Genomic DNA, 27621 nt, shown 5'->3' with positions numbered 1-27621 from the left:
TGATTTCAGAACTCTTAAAACTTTATGAATATGAACTTGTTTTCTTTGCATCATTTGAGGTCTGAAATCTCTGCGTCTTTTTTGTTATTTTAGTTATTTCACATTTTCTGTAAACAAATGATCTAAATGCCAAAATATATTATAGTTTATAGAATAAAACAACAATGTTCATTGTGCTGAAACATATACCTATAAATAGCAAAATCAGAGGAACTGATCTTAAACTAGAAACTGAAGTGGTCTCTTAATTTTTTCCAGAGCTGTGTAGTAAGATCCCACTTTAAAAAAAATGCAACCCACACTAACACAATCCCCCATCAGAGCATGCAGGGAAGCCCTCCATCTACATCTCGTGCGCCTCCACCTGATGGCAGCACGAGGCAGCTCGTGCGAGCGCGTGCGTAGGAGTTCCTGCCTTCGCCATGTCGGGGTGGTGGTGCAGCAGCAACAACAGCAATAGCAACAGCAGCAACGTGTCGAGGAAACCCTGAAGTGAGCAGAAGTATTCGACCCCCCCATCCATCCCTCCCTCCCTCCTTGTCCTCCTCCTCCTCCTCCTCTTTCTCCCTCCTTTCTCTTTCTATTTCTTTCTATCTATACTCTGTCCTGTCCATCCATCCATCACTCCCATCATCTATCTCTCCTCTCTACCTACCTATACTTATCATCTCTTTACTGTATATATTTCAGACCACTCCAGAGTTGCAGCTGCTTTGGCTGCTGTCCTCTTGCACTTTCCTCCCTTCCATCTTTCCTTTCTTCTCTCCTTCTTCTTTCTTCCCTCCATCTCCTCGGCGAGCAGAGGCGCAGGGACGCACCGAGTGATGCTGCTGATGCTGCGGCTGCAGCCGGGCCACAGCAGGAGCAGCAGCAGCTCTCCGTGAAGGAGAAGGAGCATCACCAGCATACCACAAGCCCATGAAGATGTCAAACGCAGTCATGGGCTTGAACCCCGCGGATAGGGTGATTAAATGTGAGTATTGTAGTATTGTGTGTGTGTTTGTGTGTGTGGGGAGGGAGGGGGCAGTGTTATCATGTTTGCTGTTTGGGTGGGTGGGTTAACAAGTTAATTTACTGGAATAAAAAGATGTTGTTGATGTGGTAAACACAAGCACGCCTTTTATTTATCATGTTTTGAGTCATGTTTAATAGCATTTTGTGCAAAACAGACGATTTTCGCTTTCGTCTCCTTTGCTTGGATAATTTTGGAACTGCCCGTTCCTTCCACCTTAACCGCTGCAGCATTTAAGGTGGAACGGGCAGTTCCAAAGTTATGCTAGATAGAAATTAGACATTTCTACTAAACAAAGTAGAATGGATAATAGGAATAATTGTATGACCCTCAATTAGTATATTTTTTATATACGCGTTTATTTGCATTTTATAATGCAATTTGCAATCAAACAAACTATGTATGGAAGTTTATTTAAGTTAACTTAGTTAATTTGCTGGAATAAAAAGATGTGCTTGATGAGGTAAAGACTAAAGAATGTCTGTCTCTTCTTTTGCATGTTTTGAGTCATGTTTGATTGTATTTGTGTGCAAAACTGACTATTTTGTCACCTTTCCCTAGCATGATTTTGGAACTACCCGTTCCACCTTAAATGCTGCAGCAGTCACGTTCTGGCGCCTCGGGCATTTAAGGTGGAACGGGCAGTTCCAAAATCATGCTAGGGAAAAAGAGGAAATCCCTAATAAACAAAGTATTATGGATATTAGGAGCTATTGTATGACCCTCAATTAGTATATTTACGCGTTTATTTATTACTTTATAATGCATTTTGCAATAAAACAAACTATGGATGGAAGAGAAGGATGGATAGAAGGATACAGCCAGCGAGCAGCGCGCTTGCGCCTTGCTGGTGAATACGTGAGAGGGAGAGAGAGAGAGGGAGAGAGAGAGTGTGTGTGGGAGAGGGAAAGAGAGAGAGAGAGAGGGGGAGAGAGAGATTAGCATCTCCAATGAAATATTTTTTGGCACTTTGACGATGACAGCGAAAGGAAGACTTAAAGGTAAAGATGCTGCGTTTGAACGCATGTATATATGTATAAATAGCCTAGGCGAATCTGTGGCATCTGTACGTGTGAATGTGTGAGGATGTGTGTGTTTTGGTGTGTGACGTTTTAGACGGTTTAGTGAGCGGTTATGGATGGCTTGCACGGGGTTTCGAGGACTGGGACGTGTGAATTGAGAAAGCGTTGGATGGTGTATGAGCCAAAGCAGGAGGCTTGTAGAGATACCCTGCTTTGGAGATGCTGGTGCTGATGCTGCCCACATATGGATGGATAATAAGGGCTCGACTGTGGGCATGATGACATTGAGTCCATAGAGATACAGATGGCCTGCATTGTGCATCAGCAGCATCATCATCATCCTCATCATTATCATCCTTATTATCATCATTAGCAATGTTGGTTAATTGTGAAAGGGCATATTTAAGTCAGTCTATCGATTGAATGGCATTGATCACATTGTGTATGTATATATGTGTGGGTATGTAGCTATTGTATGGGAGTTTAAGCTGGATGATTTGTAAGGCTGGAATTGGGGATGCACGATGATATTTATATGGATATCGACTTATAATTGCTTTGTTATTTCAATCTGACATCTATCTAGGAGTGCACAGCATGACGATATTTTATCATGTTGTGATACACTTTGGTATTGTGAATTTCATACCGTCGAAAACGAACCAATTACACATTTAATTTTACAGAGTAGGCCTGTCACGATAGGACTTTTTGTGGACGATATATTGTCCCAGAAATTATTGCGATACATGATATTTTTGTAATTTTAAGACTACTAAATGCCACTGACATAATGATAACAGAATAGCATATAAAAGCAATTATACACTTTCTTAAGACAACAAAATTTGAATTAATAATTTATTATAATTAGTTTGGGATTTATATACTTATTTCTTCACCTAATTTAATCCAGACTATGTGTACAAGTCACAGTTATTAAAGCATGACTGGCTAAAATACTGTTCACTGTTATATATGTGAACAAACATACAAATAAACACATTAGGCGATATCACGATTATCAAACATGATTGAGGTCATGTCCATTTACTGAACGATAAATCACTATTGCAATTATTGTGGCAGGCCTGTTAGGAAAGTATTTTAGTAATATTTGAACTAAAATATTGTGAGGAATATGGTGTATTGTGAAAATGTCTTTAAAAAAATATATTGATATTTATATTGATATATATTTTCCACCATATATCACCAACCCCTGCATCTAGAGCATGCTTTTAATTTTCTCTGTAATGCTAATCCAGGTAGCTGTAGCCCAGATTCTGGATAACAGCATTGATCCACTATTCCGATATGAGTGCATCCATATTTATAGGCCGCTATGCTGTTATATCTACCAAGCAGCTTTAGTGATATTTTGCATCAGTATCCTTTAATATGTGCATGTAAAACGGATATTCAGATATTTACATTGATCTACAATTCATATATCACCTCATTCATATTTATAGGCCTCTCTGCTGTCATATTTTAATCGAATGATGTATGCATGGAAGACTAATGCATATCGGCATTGATCCACAATTCCCTTATCAGGCTATATATTATATAGTATGTATTCTCATATTTCTCTGTTTTGCTACCCCAAAAACATTTTATAAGAGTTTGTATTATATCAGATATTAGCATCAATCCATTACTCCCATATCAGTGAACCATATTTATTTGCAGGCCTTTATGCCATTATATTTCTCTGGACTTCACATCCCAGAATATTTAATTAAATTAGAATCATTGTCAGCAAATAGGTTAATATGACAAATTATAAACTATATGATATACTAGTGCATCCCTGTTTATAGGATTATGTTCTATTAGATAGCATGTTTGTATTGGAATCTACAACTGTGTACATTAGAAACTCAGATATTGGGACTCAACTACATTTCCAGTATCAGTCCACCCCTATTAATAGGCCTATGTTCTATTAGATAGCCCAATTGCATTGCTACCTACAATTGTGTACAAACCATTGGATATTGGGATTGATCTACAGTTGTTAGTGTTAAACATGTCACAGTAATTACATTATTGACTTATGGTACAATATATAGTTGCTATCCAGTGAAAAACAAGTATCTACACTTTTTTTTATTTTTAGTTTAATACATAATTTGAACACAAACTATTCCTTACATTGTAACCAAATTTCTTGATGAACGAACCAATAGAAATTCTCCAAAATGACCTAAAATAAACTGTTTTTCCATTGACTTTCATTGAAAGTTAAGGTTTTTGACTCAATTTGACAATGAACAATCGCAATGTCTAAATATTCATTATAATTAAACATTCATTACTTTTTAAAAGTGCTTTTTAAATGTATTATTATGCAGTGTTATTTTCATTTTATCAGTGGCATGAAATGATCTTAAAATATATTTCAATGTTATCTTTTGCAGTAATTTCAATAAAAGACAATTTATCATTCAAAACGAGTGCATCCCTATTTATAGGTGTCTATGCTATCAGATAGCCTGTTCGTATTGTTAGTGACAAAAAATTGTATATGAAAAACTGTCCTCAATTTTTATCCTTTATACCTGTCTGTAGTATTTTATAAAAAAAATGTTAAAAAAAAACAACATTAGCATTCATCACTAATGCTCTTGTTAGTGCACCTATTTTTATATGGTTTTTAAAGTTGTATTGCTTTGCAATTCTAATTCCAGAACATTAATTAAATGCTGGTATTGGCTTGACAGATATTTACATGGAAAACTGTTGGATATTGCCATTGATCCACAATTCCCATATGGCTGTCCCCCCTGGACGACTATTGGCTATAAGCATCTGTACAGGAATCTGGTATATTGGATGCAAGCGAATGCAGCGTTGGTGGCAAAACACTCACCTAAATGCATTTTACCCTTTTGCTTGTAATGGAATTGTTTTATTTGGGAAGACGGCGTGTGGCGTAGAGCAGAGCGGCTGGCAGTCAGTGAGTGGACAGAAAGAGAGAGAGGGAGAGAGAGAGAGGGAGAGAGAGAGAGGGAGGGAGGGAGGGTGAGGGAAAGGGAGATAGTGAGAGGAAGGGAGGGTGTGAGGGAGAGAGAAGTCTCATTGGGATCTACTCTAAATGGGCTATCCCTCATCAAGGGATTGCAGCCGACCAAAATTATTCAGCAGCATATGCCGTTCGCCATTAAATAATTATATTATGGCATATGCTTACTGTAAGAATGCCTAGCGGGTCGCAGGCCTGGCGAGAAGTGTTTGGGAGAGCAGAAAGCTGCAGATGTGAGGCATGTGAGGGGGCCGAGACAGGATGAGATGAGAGCCAGGAGAGGGAGGGGGTTTCTCCGAGAAATCTCAGAGAGAAAGTGGTGTGAACTGAGGAACGATGTTAAAGGGAGGCTTCACTGCGGGTTCACAAGATACAAGACGCAAGCACACTCTCACTAAATTAGTCAGACAACCTATGTCCAAATCAATCATTTTTAGTGGTTATTATGTGCAGTGTTCCGCATTAGTCGGAGGCAGCGCCGAACGCGGCCATCTGTTAACTGCATTAATAACACTATGATGGCATAGTAATTACAGTAACATGGCCGTGTACTTTATGGCATAACATGGCAACGTGCTGCATTGTCTTCGACTGACTGAGCATCCGGAGCATGAAGCACATGAAGAAACACATTTTTTAGGGTCCTGTGGACTACAGTCAGTATTCTGAGTACTCTGCAGGATGAGGACTTTAGTGCTTTTTCTGTTGTACCGGAGCTGCAAGGGTAATTCACTAGCATGCACACTAAGAAAAGTAAGTACAGATTTGTACTTAAAAGAGTACAAAGCTTGTCGCTGGGGCTGTACCTTATATTGAGGTACAAAAAAGTACCTTTCAGTAAAAGTCCTTTTTAGTACCCATGTTTTTTTGTACCAGTAAAGATTATAAAGATTATAAACATTATCATCAACTAAATATGGCTCAAAAACTTGATGATTCAAAATTGTCTGGCTTTCAAATAAAAAAATTGCAATTTAAATATATATTGTTTATTAGTACAGTGATACAGAATACTGAATGTACCCTTTGGCTGGTTAAATGGTACAAATTTGTACTTATTTCTGTTAGAAATTACTTTGTACTGAATATGAGATTTAAAAGGTATTTAAAAGTCTAGGTGTTGTTGAAACGTGGAAAGTACTGATATTTAGTGAGGAAATATATAATCTGTTGTGTTTGGGCACTTTTGGAGACACAAACTAAGTTGGGTGTAATCTGTGTGAATGAGCCATTTACCCATCTGCCCTTGCGCTTCTGTCCCCAGCACTTTGTGTAATGCAGTACTGTTAATTACGATTAATTTCAGCAATGAAATTTGTAGTCGACAAATTTAAATAATCAACATTGTCAATTATATCGACTTATCCTTGCAGCGCTATGTATGTTGCATTTAATATTTTTCCTGACAATAATACATATACATATATACACACAAATAATGTGACCTGTGATAACGCTGATAGATATCCCAGTGTCAGAGTAAAACACAATAAACTAGGATCGGAAATTAGTTTAAGCACCTTGCAGTTCTTTGGCATGGGACTGGGCTGCACTCATTTTTTTTACCAAGGTAAGAATAAGTTCCCTTACCCTTAGCCATTCAGACTAGCTGAAGACCAATAATTTTGTATTAAATATGTGATTTGTAGCTGCAATTTACCAAAATCTCATTCCTATTTTTAACAGTGTTGTTCTGAACATGCAAAGAAGGGCTCATATCCACTGTTTCTTCTTTTTTATTTTATATGATGCAGCAAAGTCAAAAATAGTGGATTTTGTTGGTGTCACTGGTGGACTGATCACTCAATAGGCAGCTTGCTAGAGTAGCCAGCATGCTAACTGATAATGCTGTCCATGTCCACATGTCCACACACCCACAAGAGGCAGGTGTGAATGCAGGGTTATTGTTGCACAGGACCTGCAAGGCTAACTCACTCGTATTTACCTTGACAGTAATATATGTACACTTTAAATTATGCATGTTTTAAAGCACCTCCCGATAAAACTGCTAGAGCCAGTAGTGTAATAAACCTATGTCATGTGACCAGATGCAGCATATTGCATGTTTTGAATTGTGAGTAAGTATTTACTTTCATACCCAAAGTAGGTTGTTTATTGAGATGTTTATTAATAATACATTGTACATAAATGCATTACACTTTATACAATACTGTATGTACAAACTAACTCAGTATTTTTAGGAATGAGTTCAGCTACTTTACAGTTCCTAACCTCACTAATGGTTTAATGGCCAAAAGCTGAAGAGTAAAAGCTATTACTACACCAACTCCTTATTATTACCCCTGATTTAAAAAAATAATCCAGTGTTCTGAAGGGCTGCCACTATGATCAGGAGATCGCTGGATCAAATCCCAGTCATGCAGTTTGCCATCGACTGCCGGAGCCCTGAGAGAGCACAATTAGCCTTGCTCTCTCTGTGGATGGGTAGAAGGCGCTCTCTCCCCACATCACTCCAAAAGGGTGATGTTGATCAGCACAAGGCTGCGTCTGTGAGCTGATGTATCAGAACAGAATCGCTGCGCTTTCCTCCGAATGCCCTGTGATGCTACACGGCAATGTTCAAAAAGAGGCGGTGGCTGACTTCACATGTATCAGCGGAGGCATGTCTTCACCTTGTTAATTGGGAAGAAAAAATAATACAAATTAGAAAAAAAAGTCTGAACCATCTAGACTAAAAACAACTCTGGAAGAGCAGGTATCTACAAACTTTTGGGCATATATACTGTGTATGTTACTGCAAGCACTGCATTTTATACTTCTTTTTCTATGAACTGCTAGAATGACATATGTAGCACATGTCAAAAATAGATGCAGATCTTGTGAAATGGGCTTCAGGCAGTGAAATGTAGATGTTAGCATGTTCAGTAGGCTGCCACATACACATGTCCTACAACTTTCCAAACACCATCCTTGTCTGTTCCACCATAGTTTTTGTGTAAATATCTGTGTAATCTATTATTTGGTGATGTTCTATTTGTGGGTGGCATTGTGGTGCAGCAGGTCTGTGAGGAGTTTGGTGTGTTCTCCCCGTGTCCTTGTGGACATATTACTTATGCTAAATTGGCCCTAGGTGTGGGCAAATGGATATGTTTGGTACCCTCCTGTGGGCTGATGACCTGTTTTGGGGATATTCCTGCCTTTTGCCCAATGTTTCAGTATAAATATTAATAGAGCCTATAATTAAACTCAGGTTGTTCTATTATATGTATTGTAATAGTCAGTTTATATATTGAACTAGCCTTAAATGAGAGTTATTGTAGAAAACATGTAGTTAAATAAAGACCAAGCAATAAAAAAATTAATATCTGCATTTATGATATCACCAACAAATGCACTACTTTAATGCTAATTTGGTAGCAATATACAGCTCTGGAAAAAATTGATGAGTTTCTTTGATTTTACCAAATTGAAAACCTGATGGATGATCACAAGCCATTAAACCAAGCAGAACTGCTGCACCAGGAGTGGCGTAAAGTTATCCAAAAGCAGTGTGTAAGACTGGTGGAGGAGAACATGCCAAGATGCATGAAAACTGTGATTAAACACCAGGGTTATTCCACCAAATATTGATTTCTGAACTCTTAAAACTTTATGAATATAAACATCTTTTTTTTTTTTGTGTTACTTGAGGTCTGAAAGCTCTGCATCTTTTTTTGTAATTTTGTTATGTGGAATTTGGGAGAAATGTTGTCCGTAGTTTATAGAATAAAAAAACAATGTTAATTTTACTCAAACATATACCTATAAATTGGTTGACAAGGCAAAAAAAAAAAGTTAATTATAATCAGATTGACTTAAAGCAGCATTATGTAATAGTTTATATTTTTGCTCCTGGGCTCCCCCTACAGTTGGCAGTGTAATTTACTTTTACTCACCCAATGGACAGCTGTACAAATGAATGTTTGACAAAGTTAGAGGTACAAAAATGAAATTTGAAATTAAAGAAGCATGTGGACTAATATTACAGGATTTTACACTATTAGGATTCGGGTTACGCGGTTCTGGTGAGAGGTTCCGTGCAGCTCCTCCAAAGTCAGTAGAGTTATATTAGTGTTCTGGCCCAGAGTGGGAATTACAGAGACACTATTACAGTCAGTGGAGGATCAATATGTTTTACGATTGAGTTAAAAAGATTTTAGAAGTTTAAACAGCTAATTTCTAAGCTTACCAGTTTTTAAAGCAAAAATAATTTCAGTAATCAGTCCATACTTCAATACTATTTTAATGAAAAATACTTTAATGTAAAATACATACTTTATAAGAACTGATTTCAGTTTAAATTTGTTTACAGAGGGATTGTATACAGAGAAAGAGAGAGAGATATTTACAGCTTTTGTCTTTTGATCACTTTTCTAATAGGCTTCCTGCTCCCTCACTGACACCGGAGCAGTCTGTGTTATGGGAAGATATGAAGAATGGTGATATAAGAGCACGCTGTAAAATGACAGGATGTGTTTGGGAGAGGGAAAGGCGAAGAAAAGAGCGAGAGAACGTGAGAAAAAGAGAGAGGATGAGAAGTGGAACAGACAGGGAATTAGGCTCGTGGCAGCGGATGGATGGGGCTCTGCTGAAAACAGAGCATTCAGTCAAAAACACTGTCACTGACACCAGCAGCAGCATCATACATGAACCTTCACACAGGATCCACGCTGCTGATAGGCTGGAGGGGTCAGGGGTCTCAGCTGCACTCAAATTAATGATAATATTGATTATAATAATTACTAGACCGATAAAATTGGTCAGTTTCAGTTTATGAAATACAGTTGTAAAATTGTAGAATTGGCATTACTAAATATATATGGTTTTAAAAACATTTAAAATGCAGTCATAAAAATGCCTTATGCACCTCTGTTTGGGCACCTCTGTATCTTTGATTTTCCAATTCAAAATGAGTTCTTATGATTACATATCTGCTCATTTTAATGCACAGAAACTGCTGATGTGCCGTTTAGCTGTGGTTAGAGCTGGGCAAAATATCAATATTTTATTGTATAAATGTATTTTTTAAGCATATTAAGGATATCATTAGTGCATAATTAAGTGATGTTTAATTGGATGATGTGAGGAAAAAAACAGATACAAATCAATATACTATGCATAGAGGAGTGTTTTAATAATATTTAATAACATTTTGTGCGCATGTCAAAATATTGAAATAAATTCTGTATCGTAAAAAAATCTGTTTAATTTTTGTATCTTTACCAATTTGTCCAGCTCTATCAGTGAATGTTTACATACACACAGGGGGTTATTGGAATTATATCATAGGCGAATTAAATTATTGTCATATACATTTTTACCAAATCGTCCTGTTATGAAGGCAAAAGTGAATGTAAATTCAGAAAATAAATATAAATTGTGTTTAAAATGCCAAATTTAATCAACGTATTTTAATGTGTTTGCTTATTGCACTTAAAATGTTTAACTAAAACAGAGTTTCCCACATATTAGAATTGTGTGTATATTTGATAAAATACGTGTTAATTTTTTTTTTAGCTTTTATCTAATGTAGTTTGTATGTGCCCAAAATTATCTTTATTTATTTAATTATTTACCAGACCGTGTTATTTCAGCAGACTGAATGAAAGGTGCTCACACAAATAAGTCCAGTGATTGTAAGCAATATTAGCTTAGCATCTTCAACCCTAAAAATTGAAGAAGCAAATTTTGCAGGTAGCAAATACTCTATTCCTTGGTCCGTTCTCAACTAGGCTCCTCTGTTTATGAATTGGAAAAGACCAAATACTCAGAACTTAATAAAATATTTACCTAAGCTTTTTATGTTAGTTGTAAATGTTTCTCAGTGGTGTTATTCTAATCATAAGTATACCTCAGCAGTATTACTAACTGTAAGTCACATGTAAGTGCAATGCACAGAGAAAAAGGCAGCCAGACAGATGCTAAGGCTAAATTAGCTCAGCTAGCATTACTATCTTAGCCCTGTACAGCTCAGATATTTCAGCTGGGATTTAGGATATTTGAACATGTTTTATACTCAGTTCAAAATTATAGATATTCTGTAATTATTAGCAACTTTTTAATCAATCGTTATTGCTTTTTTAAAGAATTTAATTGCATTATAAAGTATTCTATTTTATTATCATTATATCAGTGCCATATAATGGACTTAAAATAGTGATGGATGGATGGATGGATGGATGGATGGATAGATAGACACTTTATTGATCCCTAAGGGGAATTCTGGAAATAGAATAATTTATTGCAATAAATTATGGAACAATGTATAATGTATACTATTTTATTATCATTATATCAGTACCATATCATGGACTTAAAATGGCAATGGATGGATGAATGGATGGATGGATGGATAGACAGACAGACACACCTTTTATTGATCCCAGAAGGGAATTCTGGAAAAGTATCATTTATTGCAATACATTCTGAAAAAAATTATAATTTTCCCCCAAAATATAGCAGTCATGACAGGTCTAGTTGTCTGTAATCAACATTAAAACAGCAAACAATTCATAACTCAAGAGATAAGTTTTGATAGTTTTCTTTTAATCCAGTTATTGACTGTATTTAAGTTAAGGTGACGTTTTAAGTTGTCAGGGGAAAAGTGCAGGTTATTAGAAAGACAGGAGCGGATGAGAGAATAATAGAGTAATGCAGTTGGTTCTTATAGGAAGAGGAGATGACCTTGTATTCCTCGTGCTCTAAATGTAATAAAGGAAGAATCCTATTAGTGAATGGCACATACCTGCCTGATGCAACGATATGGCCAGTAGCCAGTGGCTGATGCAATGGTAGGCAGTGTATATCTCCACATAGAACAACCTCTGGTGTTAAATGAGCCTCAGCAGAGTTGGCTGGAGCCCTGCTGAGTTTAGATTGAGCTCTGTAACGGTTCTGTCGAACACGAGGGCCCTTGTTGTTTTGTTATAGCTGTATTGCTGTGGAACAGAGTCTACTGGTGTTTATGAGGAAGGCCACCTTGGGTTTATGTGTGGTGCAACACTGTGGCTGTGAGATGATGATGTACTGGAGGAAGTGCTTACAGACACACACACACACACACAGGCACACCGGTAATGGAATATAGAGTAACACAGTAGTAGTAGTGTCAGTTTTCTGAAAGTGAGAGTGTTTATTGCTATGGCGATATTGTGCTTTGCAGTGCTCAATTGCAGAAGACTGCATATGCAATTGAAGTTTATGACCAATAACAGTGTAATATTACCTAAACTCAATTATGTCTCGCTCCTGAGAAACAAAATCACTCCACTTTCACTGCAGAGCATACAGAGCAGCTCTCCAACTAATTCCAGGACTGTGTGGCACAAGTTGTGTATAACTCTATACACAAGTATGTGTGTAAATGTGTGTCTATGCCAGGGGTGTCTAAACTTTTTTTGTTGGTGGCCAGAAGGAGAAATAAATTTGAAGTCCCAGGCCACACTGTAATAAAACAAATAATGAAATATACCACTTTAAATAATACATTTTCCTGATTATTTTCATTTACACACCATTTTACTTGACTTGCTATCTTTATCTAGCTTTTACAGTGTTGTGTAAACTAAGATTTTTCAAATTGATGTTTCATTTCATGATGTCTTTTAATATTTAACTCCTTAATTACGGCAACTTTTAGACTCTTTTGCCCTTTTTCTGCGCTACATCTGAACACTCTCGCCCCTTTTAGACTATTTGGCCCGTTTTTTTTGCGCTACAACTGTGCACCCTCTCCGCTTTTAGACTCTTTGGACCATTTTTCTGCACTACAACTTCACTCTCGCCGCTTTTAGGCTCTTTGGCCCGTTTCTGACACCTAGCGTTCAAACTTTGAATCTCACATTATAAAAACCTGCTTAACAGCGGGCCAACTTTCATTCTATTTCTAAAATACTTGGCGGGCCGCTCCAAAAAAGGAAAAGGGCCGCAAATGGCCCGCGGGCCGTAGTTTGGACACCCCTGGTCTATGCTAAGCCCAATCCCATTTCACCCCTTGCCCCTATCAAATACCCTGCATTCAGAGCAACAAGCGACAGAGTTGGAATTTTCTCAATTTTATTATGACTTAATAAAGCGACATTCTAACCCATTTAGCAGCAAGCATTTGTTTGGACCTATTACATACAAGGCGGTCCGAGGTCCGAAAGCTTTTGCTCTCTAAACTTTTGGTTCCCCACATCAATCTGTGGGAACGGCTGTGTTTCCAGGGCAGGTAAATCGCAGAAACAGCCAAGAGTCTATCAAGCTCAGGAGTCACAGCTGCAGAATAAAGCAGCCAAGCGATTCCTTATATTTATACCCTATTTTCCCTCCAAAATGTATATTTTTCAAGCAGGACTAAAAATGAATGGATGGTAAATGTTATATATATATATAAACAGTACTGTGAAAAGTTTTAGGCACCAAAGCAAATTACACTAATCCATTTATCTCAGCAATATGAGTGTTTTTAACTGAGAAAAGCACCACATATTATTTTAACAGATGCAAATAAACATACACACAGTAAAACGTAACAAGGAATTCTCATTTTTAGCTAATTATGTCGTGTTCTGTGAGCTGAAGCTGAAGAACAAAGTGTAGAGATTCAAGATTTCTCCTGGATGCTCTTCAGCCAGCATGTGTATTATGTCCAGTTCCGTCACCTGATTTACCAAATTTACCCATTTACCAAACCAGGTGTTGATATGATGAGAAATAACTCTATTAAACTCAGATGAGGAGAGATTAGGAGATGTTTTAAGTAAAACAGGGCTGTAAAAGCTCTGCTTTTTGTAAAATTGCTGTGTGTATTTATTGTAATGCTGAGTGTTTTACTGAGCTAATAAACATTTACTTCACAGATAAGACGTTCACAAATAACATTCACAATGTCTTATTAAAATCTATTTATTTTCATCCATTTTTGTGATCTTAATTTAGTTAACAAAAACATATTTAATAAATAATACAGCACATTTAATAAATAATGTTTTTGGCTGTTGAAGCAATACAATTTTGTTTGTGCCTTTTCAAAAGCAGGACCATGCTACACGCATGCGTTGAGCTTTGACATGCCCACAAGTGACAAACGCAGGGTGACACAAGCGACTCGTCACATTCTATTGTGAACAGAGAGTAAGCCTATAAGTAGTGTTTCCCGATCCTTGTTGGGAAAGAGGGGTAGAGTGAAGTGTTGGGGCTATGTGTCCCACCAGACAGGGGCACACTCCAATCGAAGGGTTACGAGAAATTACTAGAAAGAAGGCTGCGAGAAAAAAACCCACAAATGTAGTATTTCCTTTCATAAAAATTCAGATAACCTTAGTTTAAAGTAGTTTCGTTGTATTATGGCAATTTTCTTTATAGCAGTCCTAAAAATTGCTAGTATTTTGTTTTAGTAGTTGCCATTCAGCCTTAAACGGTTTAGCAGTTACATTTTGACAGCTGAGGCTGCTGCATTTAGGGTGGAACAGGAACATTTTAAAAAAGAAGCTAGTAAATAACTAACATTTGTTCCCTATTTCTGAGGAATTAGGAGTGAGCAGTCATAAATAATTGTTCCTTTCTGAAGAGATATGATGCCTTAAAGCCTAGCAGTGAGAGTGTGGAACGTCACTGCCTCTCTGCATAACAAAATTAGTAGCTGCAAATCAAGCTGCCGAGCTCTTTTTATTTATTTACTTTGACGTCAAATTGGAATCTTGGAGGGTTCAAAGACGAAGACCAACAGTTATCACTAATGGATAGACCAGGACTTAACTTATAACAGCTTGGGAAACTTGCTTATTTATTGTTTTTTATTTTTCTAAAATCAAGGGCATTAAAAGAGTTTATTCTGCTTGGTTGAAGCTATTAGTGAGGTCAGGATGTTAGATGACCAACACCCCACCTCATCCTCAAATTCCCCAACTCCCAAAAGTATTGGATGGAGCACCATCATTCCAGAGAACACAATTCCACTGCTCCACAGCTCAATGCTGTGTTTATCTGGTCCCATTCTACTGACAGTAGTTCTCTAGGCTGAGCAAACCAAATGCAAATATTTGAAACCCCAGCCAATAACAGATCACACACAAGCAATAAGGCTTTAACTTAAAGGTCAGGTCAAGTCAGGTCAGGTTAGATTTAGAGCCTTAGCAACATCTATTGATGCATCACCCTGGACTTTTTTTCATTGGGTTCATGGAGAGAATTTAAATTACATTTTGTAAATGTCAAAAAATTCCAGAGATCAACCAGCTAGAAACCTCTTAATTATCTCTGAATTGTGTGATATGGAGTGCATTGATATTGTAGAAAATATTATGTGTTTTATATGTTTCTCAATGCATTTCTCAGTAGCAAGATGCATTAATATTTCATTGTATAACTCTACTGATCACTACACAGTGGGCTTAAATATGCATATAAATCATCTGACCAATCACATTGCTTGTACTCTATACTGTAAGCCTCATAACCTAGCACAATTCCAGATGTTTCTGTGAAAATTTTGACCAATCACTAATTTAAGCATCTGGTACCATGTCAATAAATTGTCATACTAGTGGAGTCTTAATATATTTAACTTACAGTTAAAGCTGATGTCCATAAGTTTTTGGATTTAGGTCCCTCTCTGGTGAAAATGAGTAATTGCACCGAGCATGCAGAAGAATCATTTTAAACTGGACGGGTGTGATGCGGTCTCCTTTCTGAGCGGATGGATCCGATTCCAGGTTATGTTCAGTCAGAGAGAGAGAGAGAGAGTGTGTTTATTTGGTTTTACTATGAGTGAATAAGCTGCTGAGCTCTAAATTTCCTCTTCTGAAGTCTCCAATGCTCCACCAGCTGCTCATGTTCAGTAAAATTGAGCCGGATCCTCTTTTAGATGCTGTATTAAAGTGAAGTACTTACATACATTGGTTTCTGGAACACAGTGAAATTGCTGCACTCTCAGAGTTCAGTTTGATTCATGGAGCTCATGAGTGCCCAGCCTTGTTCCTGGTGATATATGGCTTTGCAGAGTTTAGTTCTAATACCTTTATATAGGCCTTGATTAGAAGAGTTGGGTGTGTTTGGATAAGGCTAAAGTTTGTACCGTGAGAAGGTCACTAGGTGTAGAGCAATGTATAATGTCTTCTAACAATGGCACCTGGCGAATTTTGGGGTACTCATATTAGACAGCAAATGAAGAGTGAGATCTTGAAGTTGATCTTTTGAAAGTAGGACAAATGGTTGACATAAAAATCTGAGCCACTGTGACAAACTCTGATCTCTAAATGGTGGGTTTAGAACTCCTCCTCAGGTAGGTCTTGTGGGGTTTTCCTTATGCAGTGGTCAGTACCTATTAAATTAGCATTACTTTACCAGTGCTATTACTTAAACACAGTTACGTAATGAGATGCTTGGATGTCAAATACTCTCTATATGTAAACCTTATCCACCATGTTTTTTCTCAAAATTTTATAAAGTGTTACAACCAGCTCATTCATCGTTTTGTCTTATATCAAGGGTGATAAAAAGAGTTTATCCTTATTTTGTTGGGCTAACTGTCTCTACTGTCCAGGGATAAGCATTAGGGAGGCCAGAATGTTGAATGATCACCACCTTACCTAATCTTCAACTCCACAACCCATCCCTAAAGTTTTGGATGGAGCTCCATCATTCCAGAACACAGTTCCACTACTCCACAGCTCAAGCTTGTAACAGTGTAAGTTTCCCCATTGTGTCATTGCTGGACAGGACTCAGACACGCACAGATACAAATATGATACTTTAATAAAATAAGTATTAGTACAAAGAGTAAGGCAAGGCAAGTTTATTTATATATAAAATTAAATATTAAAAAATTTAAAAAGAATAAAGCATGAATAAAAGAAAGCAAGCAGGGTCAGCACCACTAAACAACAGCAAGAGGGAGCAAACATACCATAAACAGTAATCAGTCCAAAGGTCATACACAAGCACAGAAAATATCAGAGGACAGGCAGAAGTCAGGGTTGAAAAACAAAGCAATGTCGGTATAGAGAGGGTGGTGAGGTGAGGGTGTATATCTAGTGGGTAGAATAGGTGAATTCAATATTCTGGTGATTAAGTTCCTGATGGTGCCGTGTGAAGTGTCACGTGATTGTGTGTGGGAGTGATGTTAGTGTGAGGTGCATTTTGGGTATTTTGATTCGGAGGCTGGAGATTGCAGGGTGAGCGCTTTCACCAGGCACCAGGTGTAATGTATACACACCCATCTCTCCAACAACAAAATCAAAACTTCTCCCAGTACAACAGAAACACCAGTCATACAAACTGTGCATGTGGCACAATAAAAATCTTAAAAATCTGTCCAATTGTAAACAGGGTCACATTTTCACCTCAAAATTTTGACATAATGCCAAGGACACAAACATTTGGCATGGGATCTAAGAAAAAAAAAAAAAAAAAAAAAAAAAAATATATATATATATATATATATTAGGGGTGTGCCATATCGTATCGTACACGATAATATCGTCAAAAAAAATTATATCTTAAACGATATTATACCCTAAAATATCGTGTCATATCACCCATCCCATTTCCCATTATATATCTGCTAGAGACAGATTATATCTGTCATTTATTTTACTTTAATCCTGGATATATGGAGATATTTGGAGTGCATAATTATCAGTATCATGACATTCTGGATCATTGACCTCTGTTAGAAATCTGATAAAATTCTTGTATTTTTTTAATATCTCACTTACGAGTGTGCAGTATTATATTGTATGTAATAATATATATATATATATATATATATATATATAATTTTTTTTTTCTTGCAGTGTATGGTGTATTTTTTAAATATCGCCAAGATAGTTTTGTCATATCGCCAAGAGTATCGTTATCTCGAAAATACCATGAAATATATTGATATTATTTTAGGGCCATATCGCCCACCCCTAATATATATATATATATATATATATATATATATATATATATATATATATATATATATATTGATTTTTAAGTATTGAGACAAAACTATTAATTTTTCAAAAGTGGTGTGATTTTATACTATCATATTTTTCTTAAATTCACTTAAAAAATCGTCTTGCTTACAAAATTGCTATATATCGCAATATATTAAATCGGTCCCCTGTATAATGATGCATATCCTATCCCCAGATTCTTGCCAGCACACAGCCCTAACAGAAATGCATTATCCATGTTAGCACAAAAACTGCAACCTGGTCACAGTCAATCACATAACATTTTTGAATGTGATGGGCTTGAATGGTTGTTACGGAGTTGAATGAATGTCACTGCCTCTTCTTCACAAAGGCACCCATTTCTGAGAATGACTCTGCCACTATAAAGGACCCAGCTTTTTCAGATGAAGAGCGCTTGGATAGAAGGTGCAAATCTAGTTCAATTTGGATGTTGAGGCAGGCAAGGTGGATCGAAAAGAAAGGAGAGAGGAAGAGTGAGGCTAATTTTAGCCCCTTTAACACACATAGTGTAGCAATGAGTTTGGAGCGAGCAGAGTGGGACAGAGCCTTGGCCTAATGAGGCCACGCTTAGCAGGAAGTTACTCTGGTCCAACACTGAGCCTCTGTTTTCCCTGAGTTCTGCTCTCCAGCCTGTTTTCCTGCACTCTCCTAAAAATAAAGGTGCTTCAAAAGGTTTTCTTTGGGCGATGCTGTACAAGAACCACTTTTGGTTTCCTAATAGAGGCGTGTTTTTAAGCAATATAAACAAAGGTATATTAGACTGTAAAGGGAATTATCGTAAAACCTAAAAGTTTTTGTTACACAGTATACATTTACTCTGGTTAGTTTTGGTTTCACACTACAGTTTAATTAATGAGTGCACTGAAGAGCTTTGCTACATCCTGTCATCATCACCTATGTGGGCTGTGTCTCTCTGGGCTTGACATTGATTGTGGACCGTTGTTAATTCGGCGAGTTTTTCCAGGATTTCCGGGTGTTGTTCTAAATTGTTCCTCCCTGCCAGAATCAGACACCCTTCAGGTACATGGGCAAATTACAGCAGAATGAATATAATATATTACCCTCAGATTAATGATATTTCTCTGTATAAAAGAGGGTGAATCTCAGGAGATCACCGGTTCGAATCCTGTTAATGTAGCTTGGCATCAGCTACCAGATCCCAGAGAGAGCACAATCTGGTAGGTGGTGCTTTTTCCCTACATCACTCCAAAGTTTGATATCAGAACTGAGTCGGTGCGCTTTCCTCCGAGTGCTCTGTGATGCTACTCGGAAATGCTACATCTGCAGCAGTTTGAAAAGAGGCGGAGTCTGACTTCACATGTATCGGAGGAGACATGTGCTAGTCTTTACCCTCCGGGTTTTGGGGCATCACTAGTGATAGAGGGAGTTCTAATGCGTGGATTGGGTAATTGGCAGTGTAAGTTGGTGAGGAAATAAGTGTAAATCTACAGTTACAGTAGATAGAGTAGATTCATGCTGCATGTTGCTTTTGCATATGAATAGGAGTTGGAATTACAGCAAATTAGAACAGCTAAACATGCGATTTAAATGTCCTTTAGATGCCCAGAAGAGGGTTAAATGTGAAAAGCACTGATAATATTTAGTAGTTAGTATGTAATATAGTATGTGATCTGTTGTGTTGGAGCACTTTTGGAGACATAGACCAAGTTTAGTGTAGAACGTATGAGTGACAGTTTTTGTGTTCCCAGCATTTTGTGTAGTGAGGTGCTGTTACAAATAAACGATTAATTAACACTATAACATATAACATACAACATAGTTGATGATATTGATTTATTGTTGGAGCCCTATGCCTTCTGTCATTTCCTGTAATTGGTCCAAACTTTTATTAAACAATCTGAAAAATGTTTTTTTTTTTTACACTTTAAACTAGAGGTGTGCCATATCATATTGTACGCAATAATATCACCAACATTTTTTAATATCATAAATTATATTATAACCTGAAATATTGTTCCATATCACCCACCCATATTAATCACATCAGGGTACTACTATTTTGTTGTTTTTAGCAAAAAAAAATCACACTGTTCTCATTTCCTATTATATATATATATACTTCTTTTGCAAATCTTATAATAAATCTTGTATTTTTTATATCTCAGTTTGGGGTGTGCCATATCATATCATATTCAATAATAAAATTAATTTTTTATTTTGTTGCAGTAGTGTATTCTTGAAAAAAAAAATTCGGTGTCATATCGCGAAAACACCATAAAATATTGTGATATTATTTCAGGGCCATATCGCCCACCCCTACTGTAAACAGATCCATCCACGGTTCAGTTGATCTGGACAGAGGCCACCTCTTTTAGTTAGACCAAATCTTGGTTCTGTGGTCCGGACTGTGGTTCACATTATCTTTTACACCTGGATCAGACCAAACTGAAAGGTCTAAAATAAACAAGACAGGGACAAAAGCATCCTACAAAGTTCTTCACACTTCTTCAGACACCTATGGTTCTTCTATAGTATCATTCACTATTTTTGCCTTCACTGTACATCTGTCTGTCCTGAGCCTGTCTGTCTTTCTGTCTGTTTTCTGGCCCATTGTCACTCATTATAGCTCTGTCTGTTTACTGGCTCATTTTTCTCTGTTTCCCAGTGTGCCCGCCCACCTACCAGCCTAGCTCTGTGTGTGTGTGTTTGTGTGTGTGTGCAGATGGCTCTTCATATGTGAGGTGTGCATTAATTGCACGACTTCAAACGGCTCTTTTAAAAATCCCCCATCAAAAGCGTGTGTGTGTGTGTGTGTGTGTGTGTAGCAGCGTTAGCTCCTCTCGATCTGGGTCAGAGTGTGCTTGAGCATCAACATGCAATACACTCTCTCTCTCTCACCCAGTCACTTCCTGTCTTTCTCTCCTTCTTTCTCTCTATATCTCTCACTCTCTCACTCTGTCTCTCTCATGTCCTGTATGTCTTTCTTCTTTTACGTGTTTGCCTCTATATGTGTCTTTGTTCCCTTCTTTCTCTCTCTTTCTTTTCCTGATCACTCTGTCGTCCTTTCTCTCTCTTTCTCTTTTTACCTCTCACTTATTCTCTCTTCCTGTATCTTTCTCTCAGTCTTTTTTCCTGTCACTTTTTGCTCATTTCTTCTTCCTGCATCACTTTCTCTTTCTATCTTTCTTACTCTCTCACTCTCTCTTGCTCACTCGCTCATACATCTTTTAACATATTTTATTAAATTATAATAAATTACACCTTATTGTTATTATACAGATACTGGCTTGAACAGTACAACATATCGTTCTTTCTCTCTTTTACTCTCTCTCTCTTGCTTGCTAACCCTTTCTTTATGTTTTCTTTTTCTTTCTCTTTCTTCATGTCTTATTCTTCTCTCTTTCGTCTTATGCACATGTCTCTCTTTTTTATTCAGTCTTTTTCTGTATCTCTCTTTTTCTCAGTCTTGCTCGCTCTCCCTCTCTTTATATCTGTTTACTTTGCCTTTCTCTTTCATGTCTCTTTCCTTCTCTCTTTCTCTCTCTCTTTTTTTGCACCTGTCTCTCTTTTTTTCACTTGGTCTTTTTCTGTTACTCTCTCTTTTTCTCACTCTTGCTCGCTCACCCTCTCTTTATATCTGTTTTCTTTGTCTTTCTCTTTCTTCATGCATCATTCCTTCTGTCTGTCTCTCTCTTCTTGTGCAAGTCTCTCTTTTTTACTCATTCTTTTTTCTTTCTCTCAATCTCTCTTTCCTACTCTTTTTCCTCTCCATCAGTTTCACTCCTTCTTTCTCATTAATAACTGATGTCCCTCACCCACTACATGTTTAGCTTACTCTCTCTCTCTCTCTCTCTCTCTCTCTCTCTCTCTCACTCTCTTGCTTGTTCACCCTGTCTTTATATCTGTTTTCTTTGTCTTTCTCTTTATTCATGTATCTTTCCTTCTGTCTGTCTCTCTCTTCTTGTGCACCTGTCTCTATTTTTTTCTTTTTCTCTCTTTCTTTCTATCCTCTCTCTCTCTCTCCAGTTTTACTCCTTCTGACTCATTAATAACTGATATCTCTCACCCACTGTGTTTAACTTACTTTCTTTTATTTTTGCGCTCTCTCTCTCTCTCTCTCTCTCTCTCTCTCTCTCTCTCTCTCTCTCTCTCTCGCAGTGCCTTTAGTTTTGCTCTGTTGGCACGCACAGTCAGAAAAAGCCATAAACTGATCTGTAGTAAAGTTCTGTTCACACACAGTATCTCCAGGCCCTGGAAAGCTGGAGCAGCTCTGTCCCGGGTGTTCTGGGACAGGACAGTGTAGTGGGTGTTTTTTGGTTGGTCAGTGTCCAGCGCTCTTTAGCTCCAGTTCAGCAGTCACATGCTTTACTGTAGCAGCAGCAGCAACAGCTTTTCCCTGGAGTTGCTCTCTTTCCCTGTTCTACACCATCTTCTGTCCTACTTTCCCTCATACTCACCCTGAGCCTCTCTCTCGCCCACTCGCTCTCTCTCTTACACTCTCTATATGTTTTGATAGGACAGCAAAAAAGTGCTCTAATATATCTGCACCCTGAATCCAGCACTTTCCTTCAGCTGAACTCCTTCGGCTCTGGTGAGTAAGAGAGCTGTGGAATTAGGCTGCACGATATATCGTTTAAGCATTGTCATTGCATATGTCATATTGCAATGTTTTAATTCTTGACACAAGAAGTAGAAACACAGCGCCGTCCCTGTGTCTGTGTGAGTGACAGGCTGCTGCTGCCTGCACGAGAAGCGCGAGGGGGAGGCAGGAGTGCCATCCACATGCGTGCACCTTAGTCCAGCACAGTTTTGCGCAGATATTTCCAGTTACAGCTGAATTCATGATTTTAAACCCAGAACTATTTATAGTACAGACCACAGAACTGTCAACTGTCTTTTCGTCTCTGTTTAATTCCAACAGTTAATCAACAGTTTTCACTGTGCTGATATTAGCACCCCAGAAATCTGAGCACGCTGGCCAGCGTTCAACCTCACTCACAAGATAACACCTCACTCAACTTAGACAGTGTGGTCTTTCCCATGCCTTGCCCTGAAGTAACACTTCATGATCATTGTACATACTGCTTTCCATTGACTTTTGTCATGTCTGTGTATGTGGCAAAAACCATATAATATACTGAGAACCATTAAATGGTTCAGCAGATGCTGACTAAGGGTGAGACTTGCAGGGTTGATGACCATTGCTGTAGAGAAACTGCTACATATTTAGCCTCTCATTATCTTTAGTCGCCTTAACTCAAGGGTTCTTTACTTCAAGGTTTTTTTAGATGGACACCAAGGCTACAGCCCACTGTGTTTGCCTGTTATTGTGTGTATTGTGTTCCATACATGGCAAACCAGGTTACGGAAATAGGACTGGGGAATGTGCAGTGGGGGAGATCAGAAGCTAAATCACCTATTCCTGTCACAGATCACAGATTTTTGTAAGAACATACTTGCTAAAGCACTGCTGTTAAGAGATGCCAGTGCTTAACCTTCCCAAATAGCAAAATTATCTCCAGAAATGCCGTTTCTGGGGCAAATACTACATGCTGAGCCTGAGTTGCATAGACTCCAGTTTAAATCTAGGCCTGATTTTATCCCAAAATGTTTGACTGACATCCAGGGCGAATGCTACGTTTGTCAACACCTCGGTTGCTCAGTATAATACAGTAGTTGGCCCAAAACTCAAATGCTAACACCCCGGTTGCCAAGTATAATACGGGAATCATATAGTAATATGGGAATCTCCCAAGCTCCTGGGTTAGCATGTTTTCTTAATATCTGCTGACACATTCTGGTCATATAATGAGTTACAGGGGTTGGACAATAAAACTGAAACACCTGTTATTTTAGTGTGGGAGTATTCATGGCTAAATTGGAGCAGCCTGGTGGTCAATCTTCATTAATTGCACATTGCACCAGTGAGAGCAGAGTGTGAAGGTTCGATTAGCAGGGTAAGAGCACAGTTTTGCTCAAAATATTGCAATGCACACAACATTATGGGTGACATACCAGAGTTCAAAAGAGGACAAATTGTTGGTGCACGTTTTGCTGGTGCATCTGTGACCAAGACAGCAAGTCTTTGTGATGTATCAAGAGCCACAGTATCCAGGGTAATGTCAGCACAATACCACCAAGAAGGACCAACCACATCCACCAGGATTAACTGTGGACACTGTAAGAGGAAGCTGTCTGAAAGGGATGTTCGGGTGCTAAACCGGATTGTATCCAAAAAACATAAAACCACAGCTGATCAAATCACGGCAGAATTCAATGTTCACCTTAACTCTCCTGTTTCCACCAGAACTGTCCATCAGGACAATAAATTATTGTGGTCTAAAACCAGGTATTCCAACCCTTGTAGATAATGTTATGCACACTGCTCTTTTAGTATAAACTCAGAAAACTGAGCTGCTATTGGTTTGTTTCAGATTGTGTGTGTAGTGAACACAGCTGGACTTTCCTTTAGTATACTTACCTCAGCACCGAAAACTACTCCATTTTAGCGATGTGCCGAGAGTATTCTCCATGTAGTGAAAGTGTTGCGTTTTGTTTCCCTGGGGTAAGATTTAATTGCAGTTCAACTGCTTTAATTGCAGGTGTTCCAGATATTTGCCATAAAAAGTGTGATACAGCTGCTGCAGTAAGCTGGCGCTCCTGTTTTTGCTGACTCATGAAATGGCTTTTTGTGTTTGTTAAGCGGCCCAGCAGAGGAGCGAGTTCATATTTTGCATTTTATAGAACATAATTGTGCTGTATCATTAGATATTAAGATTACTAGAGCAATATGGCCAAAAAATCCCATTGTGATTGTATTGTTGGGTATGAATTGCATGCATTGAATGCATACCTCCCTCTAATGAATGCTGCAGGGTTGAGGATGAGCTGATCATCCAACATCCTGACCTTACTAACTCTGAATGCAATCAAATCCTTACAGCAATGCTCCAAAATCAATTAGAAAGCAGTCTAAATGCTGCATGAGTTTTTGCACATTGCATGCTGCTTGAATATCAGTGCTGGGAATGCTGTAGCAATTACCAAGCCATATATTGTACTCCCCTAGAAGCCACACTAGGGATGGTAATGGGGTCTATCTGTCTTAATAAACTAGCAGGGCGGAATGTAACCCACCACCTACGCAGCTTCTCTCCACATCCCATAATGCTCCTAAATAAGGGCCCTCGCGTCCCTCTGCTGTGATCACATAAATGCACAGTTTTTCCTCTTCCCTTCTGTAATCAGTGCACAGACCCACTTTAATATACAGCACTGCAGATGTACATCAACTACATTACAGCCTTCAGCTGTACATACTGTGTATTGTTAAAGCACTTCATTGTAAGTATATAGCTGTACTTCAAGCAGCATTAGGGCTGAACGATTAATCGTTTTTTTTTTTATTAAAATCACGATTTGAATGGAAGCGTTTTTTTTTTTTTATCGAAGGAAGTGCATTTTGAATTAGCCAATAGCCTGCAAGTGTGTGTATAAAAACGCAGCCTGCTTTTCCGTAGAGACGTGTCACGACGCTGTGGCACGTGTGCCGTGACGTCACTGCGTTTGTAGTCCGTAGAGTGCTGGGGATTGTAGTCTTTGGGCTCATAGTCACTCCAGTAAGCCATAGCCGGTTTATTACTTATGTCTTTCGGTCATTCAGTTCTGTCCAATAATAAATAAAAGCTGTGGTTTATAAAGAAAGAAAATAAAGATTAATACATAAATTCATATTATGTATACACACACACACACACACTCACATACACACACACACACACACACACATACATGCATATTATATATATATATATATATATTTTAATATTTTTATTATTATTTTTTTTTTCCACTGCATTTAATCTTAGACCCCTGGGAATATTTTATGTGGAAAAAAGTTTATAATTTTATTTGATAGACATGTTAACCACTAATAAAGGTTTAGGGTTCAATGGATTAAAAATAATCTCAATTTAAACCCCAATTGCAATATTCTGTGGAAACATCGCAATTAGGTATTTTGCAAAAATCGCGCAGCCCTAAGCAGCATTGTGTAAGAATTGGTCTGTCTTGCTCTGGTCTCCCCCTACAGTCAGACACACGTTACACCTGCATTTCTGGACAAGCTGAGACAGAAAACCAATACCTGAAGTGAAGGAATCATGTAGACAGAGGTGGTGGAGTAAAATTACAAGATTTTTACACTTCATTCTCATGAGCTCTGTCCTGTCTATGAGCTAAGTCACACAGAATAAAAGCTTTTCTTACTAGTACAGTTAGTGGGCCATGACATTAATTTTGTAGCAGCTATTTCAAGATGCTACATAATGTTGCCTTAAAGAGCAGATTTAACAAATTGTCAAAGTTTCTGTTTAATTCATTTTAAATCGATCTTTAAATAGATCATTATATATTGTGTTTTGAAAGAGGTCAAGAGGTTTGGGAATCATGCAAATTTTTAAATGTTGGTCATATAGTAAGGAAGTGGCTGGATTAATTCCAGGTGATGCCACAGCCATTCATGTTGTCACTATTTCTGTAATAGTGAGCGATTCTGAACGCAGATTTATAGTCTTTAAAGTGGTCCTCAGTTTTCCACCCTGCCCTGAAGGCTACCTCACAGAAGGTTGGACGATCTGTACTAAAGTTCTGCCACAGATGCTAAAGCTATTGGCAGGATCTGTATCAGTCTGAAGAGTTTCAGTGCACTATAGCTCAGCAGTGGTGGGTTTAATACCCTGTGTATTGGGTATGATGAGCATCCCATTGTTTTAGTCAAGTTTCTGTGGAGATTATACAAGCTGTGTGTGTTTAATGTCTGTTTCAACAATTGGTCTGATCTTACACATTAAAGAGATAGGGATTCACCACAACCAATACCAAATACTCAACTTTTTTTCACAAGTATTCCATAAAATGAATAAAATAAGAGACCACTGAAAAATGAGGAGTTTCTTTGATTTTACCAAATTGAAATATGGAATATAATCTGGAATATAATCAAGATGAAGATGGATGATCACAAGCCACCAAACCAAGCTGAACTGCTTGAATTTTGGCACCAGGAGTGACATAAAATTATCCAAAACCAGTGTGTAAGACTGGTGGAGGAGAACATGCCAAGATGCATGAAAACTGTGATTAAAATTCCATCAAATATTGATTTCTGAACTCTTAAAACTTTCTGAATATGAACGTTTTCCTTGCATTACCTAAGGTCTGAAAGCTCTGCATCTTCTTTCTTTCACCTCATTTTCTGCAAATAATTGCTAATTTTTTTTTTTTTTGGAATTTGAGAGAAATGTTGTCTGTAGTTTATAGAATAAAACAACAATGTTCATTTTACTCAAACATATACCTATAAACAGCAAAATCAGGGAAACTAATTCAAGCTATATGTTAGATTTTGCAGGCATGGTTGCACCGTTGATACCATTTATTATAATGTTTTATCCCATCTTTACTCAGAATACTACTGTTAAAAGACAGTTTACTATTTTACAAGAAAACAGTTATTTTCACAATTGCCTAAATGTGTTTTTGTTGTGCTTTTTATACCATTGTTCAGTATAAAAAAAACGGTAACACTTTACTTGGATGGTCCATTTGATGGCCTCTTTGATGCTCAACTGACATTCAACTAAC

At 37.7% G+C, this 27621-nt stretch overlaps 1 protein-coding gene across 5 annotated transcripts in view; it reads left to right on the top strand.

The window, feature by feature from the left end:
• Positions 1-399: 399 nt before the first annotated feature.
• The window catches only part of ppp3cb (protein phosphatase 3, catalytic subunit, beta isozyme), an 86407-nt gene continuing 59185 nt past the window's right edge, over positions 400-27621 (top strand). For 2 of the 5 annotated variants that reach the window (XM_022672011.2, XM_049474887.1), the window contains exon 1: positions 419-973. In XM_022672011.2, the coding sequence (XP_022527732.1) occupies positions 919-973 (55 nt within the window). In that variant the 5' untranslated portion in view covers positions 419-918. Of the gene's footprint in view, positions 974-1902; positions 2014-27621 lie in introns of those variants that run through there. The other 3 variants (XM_049474886.1, XM_022672009.2, XM_022672010.2) reach the window with 3 other exon arrangements.

This window comes from Astyanax mexicanus, chromosome 2, assembly GCF_023375975.1.
Source record: "Astyanax mexicanus isolate ESR-SI-001 chromosome 2, AstMex3_surface, whole genome shotgun sequence".
NCBI classification, from domain to species: Eukaryota; Metazoa; Chordata; class Actinopteri; order Characiformes; family Acestrorhamphidae; genus Astyanax; species Astyanax mexicanus.
This window is presented reverse-complemented; position numbering and strand designations above follow the sequence as displayed.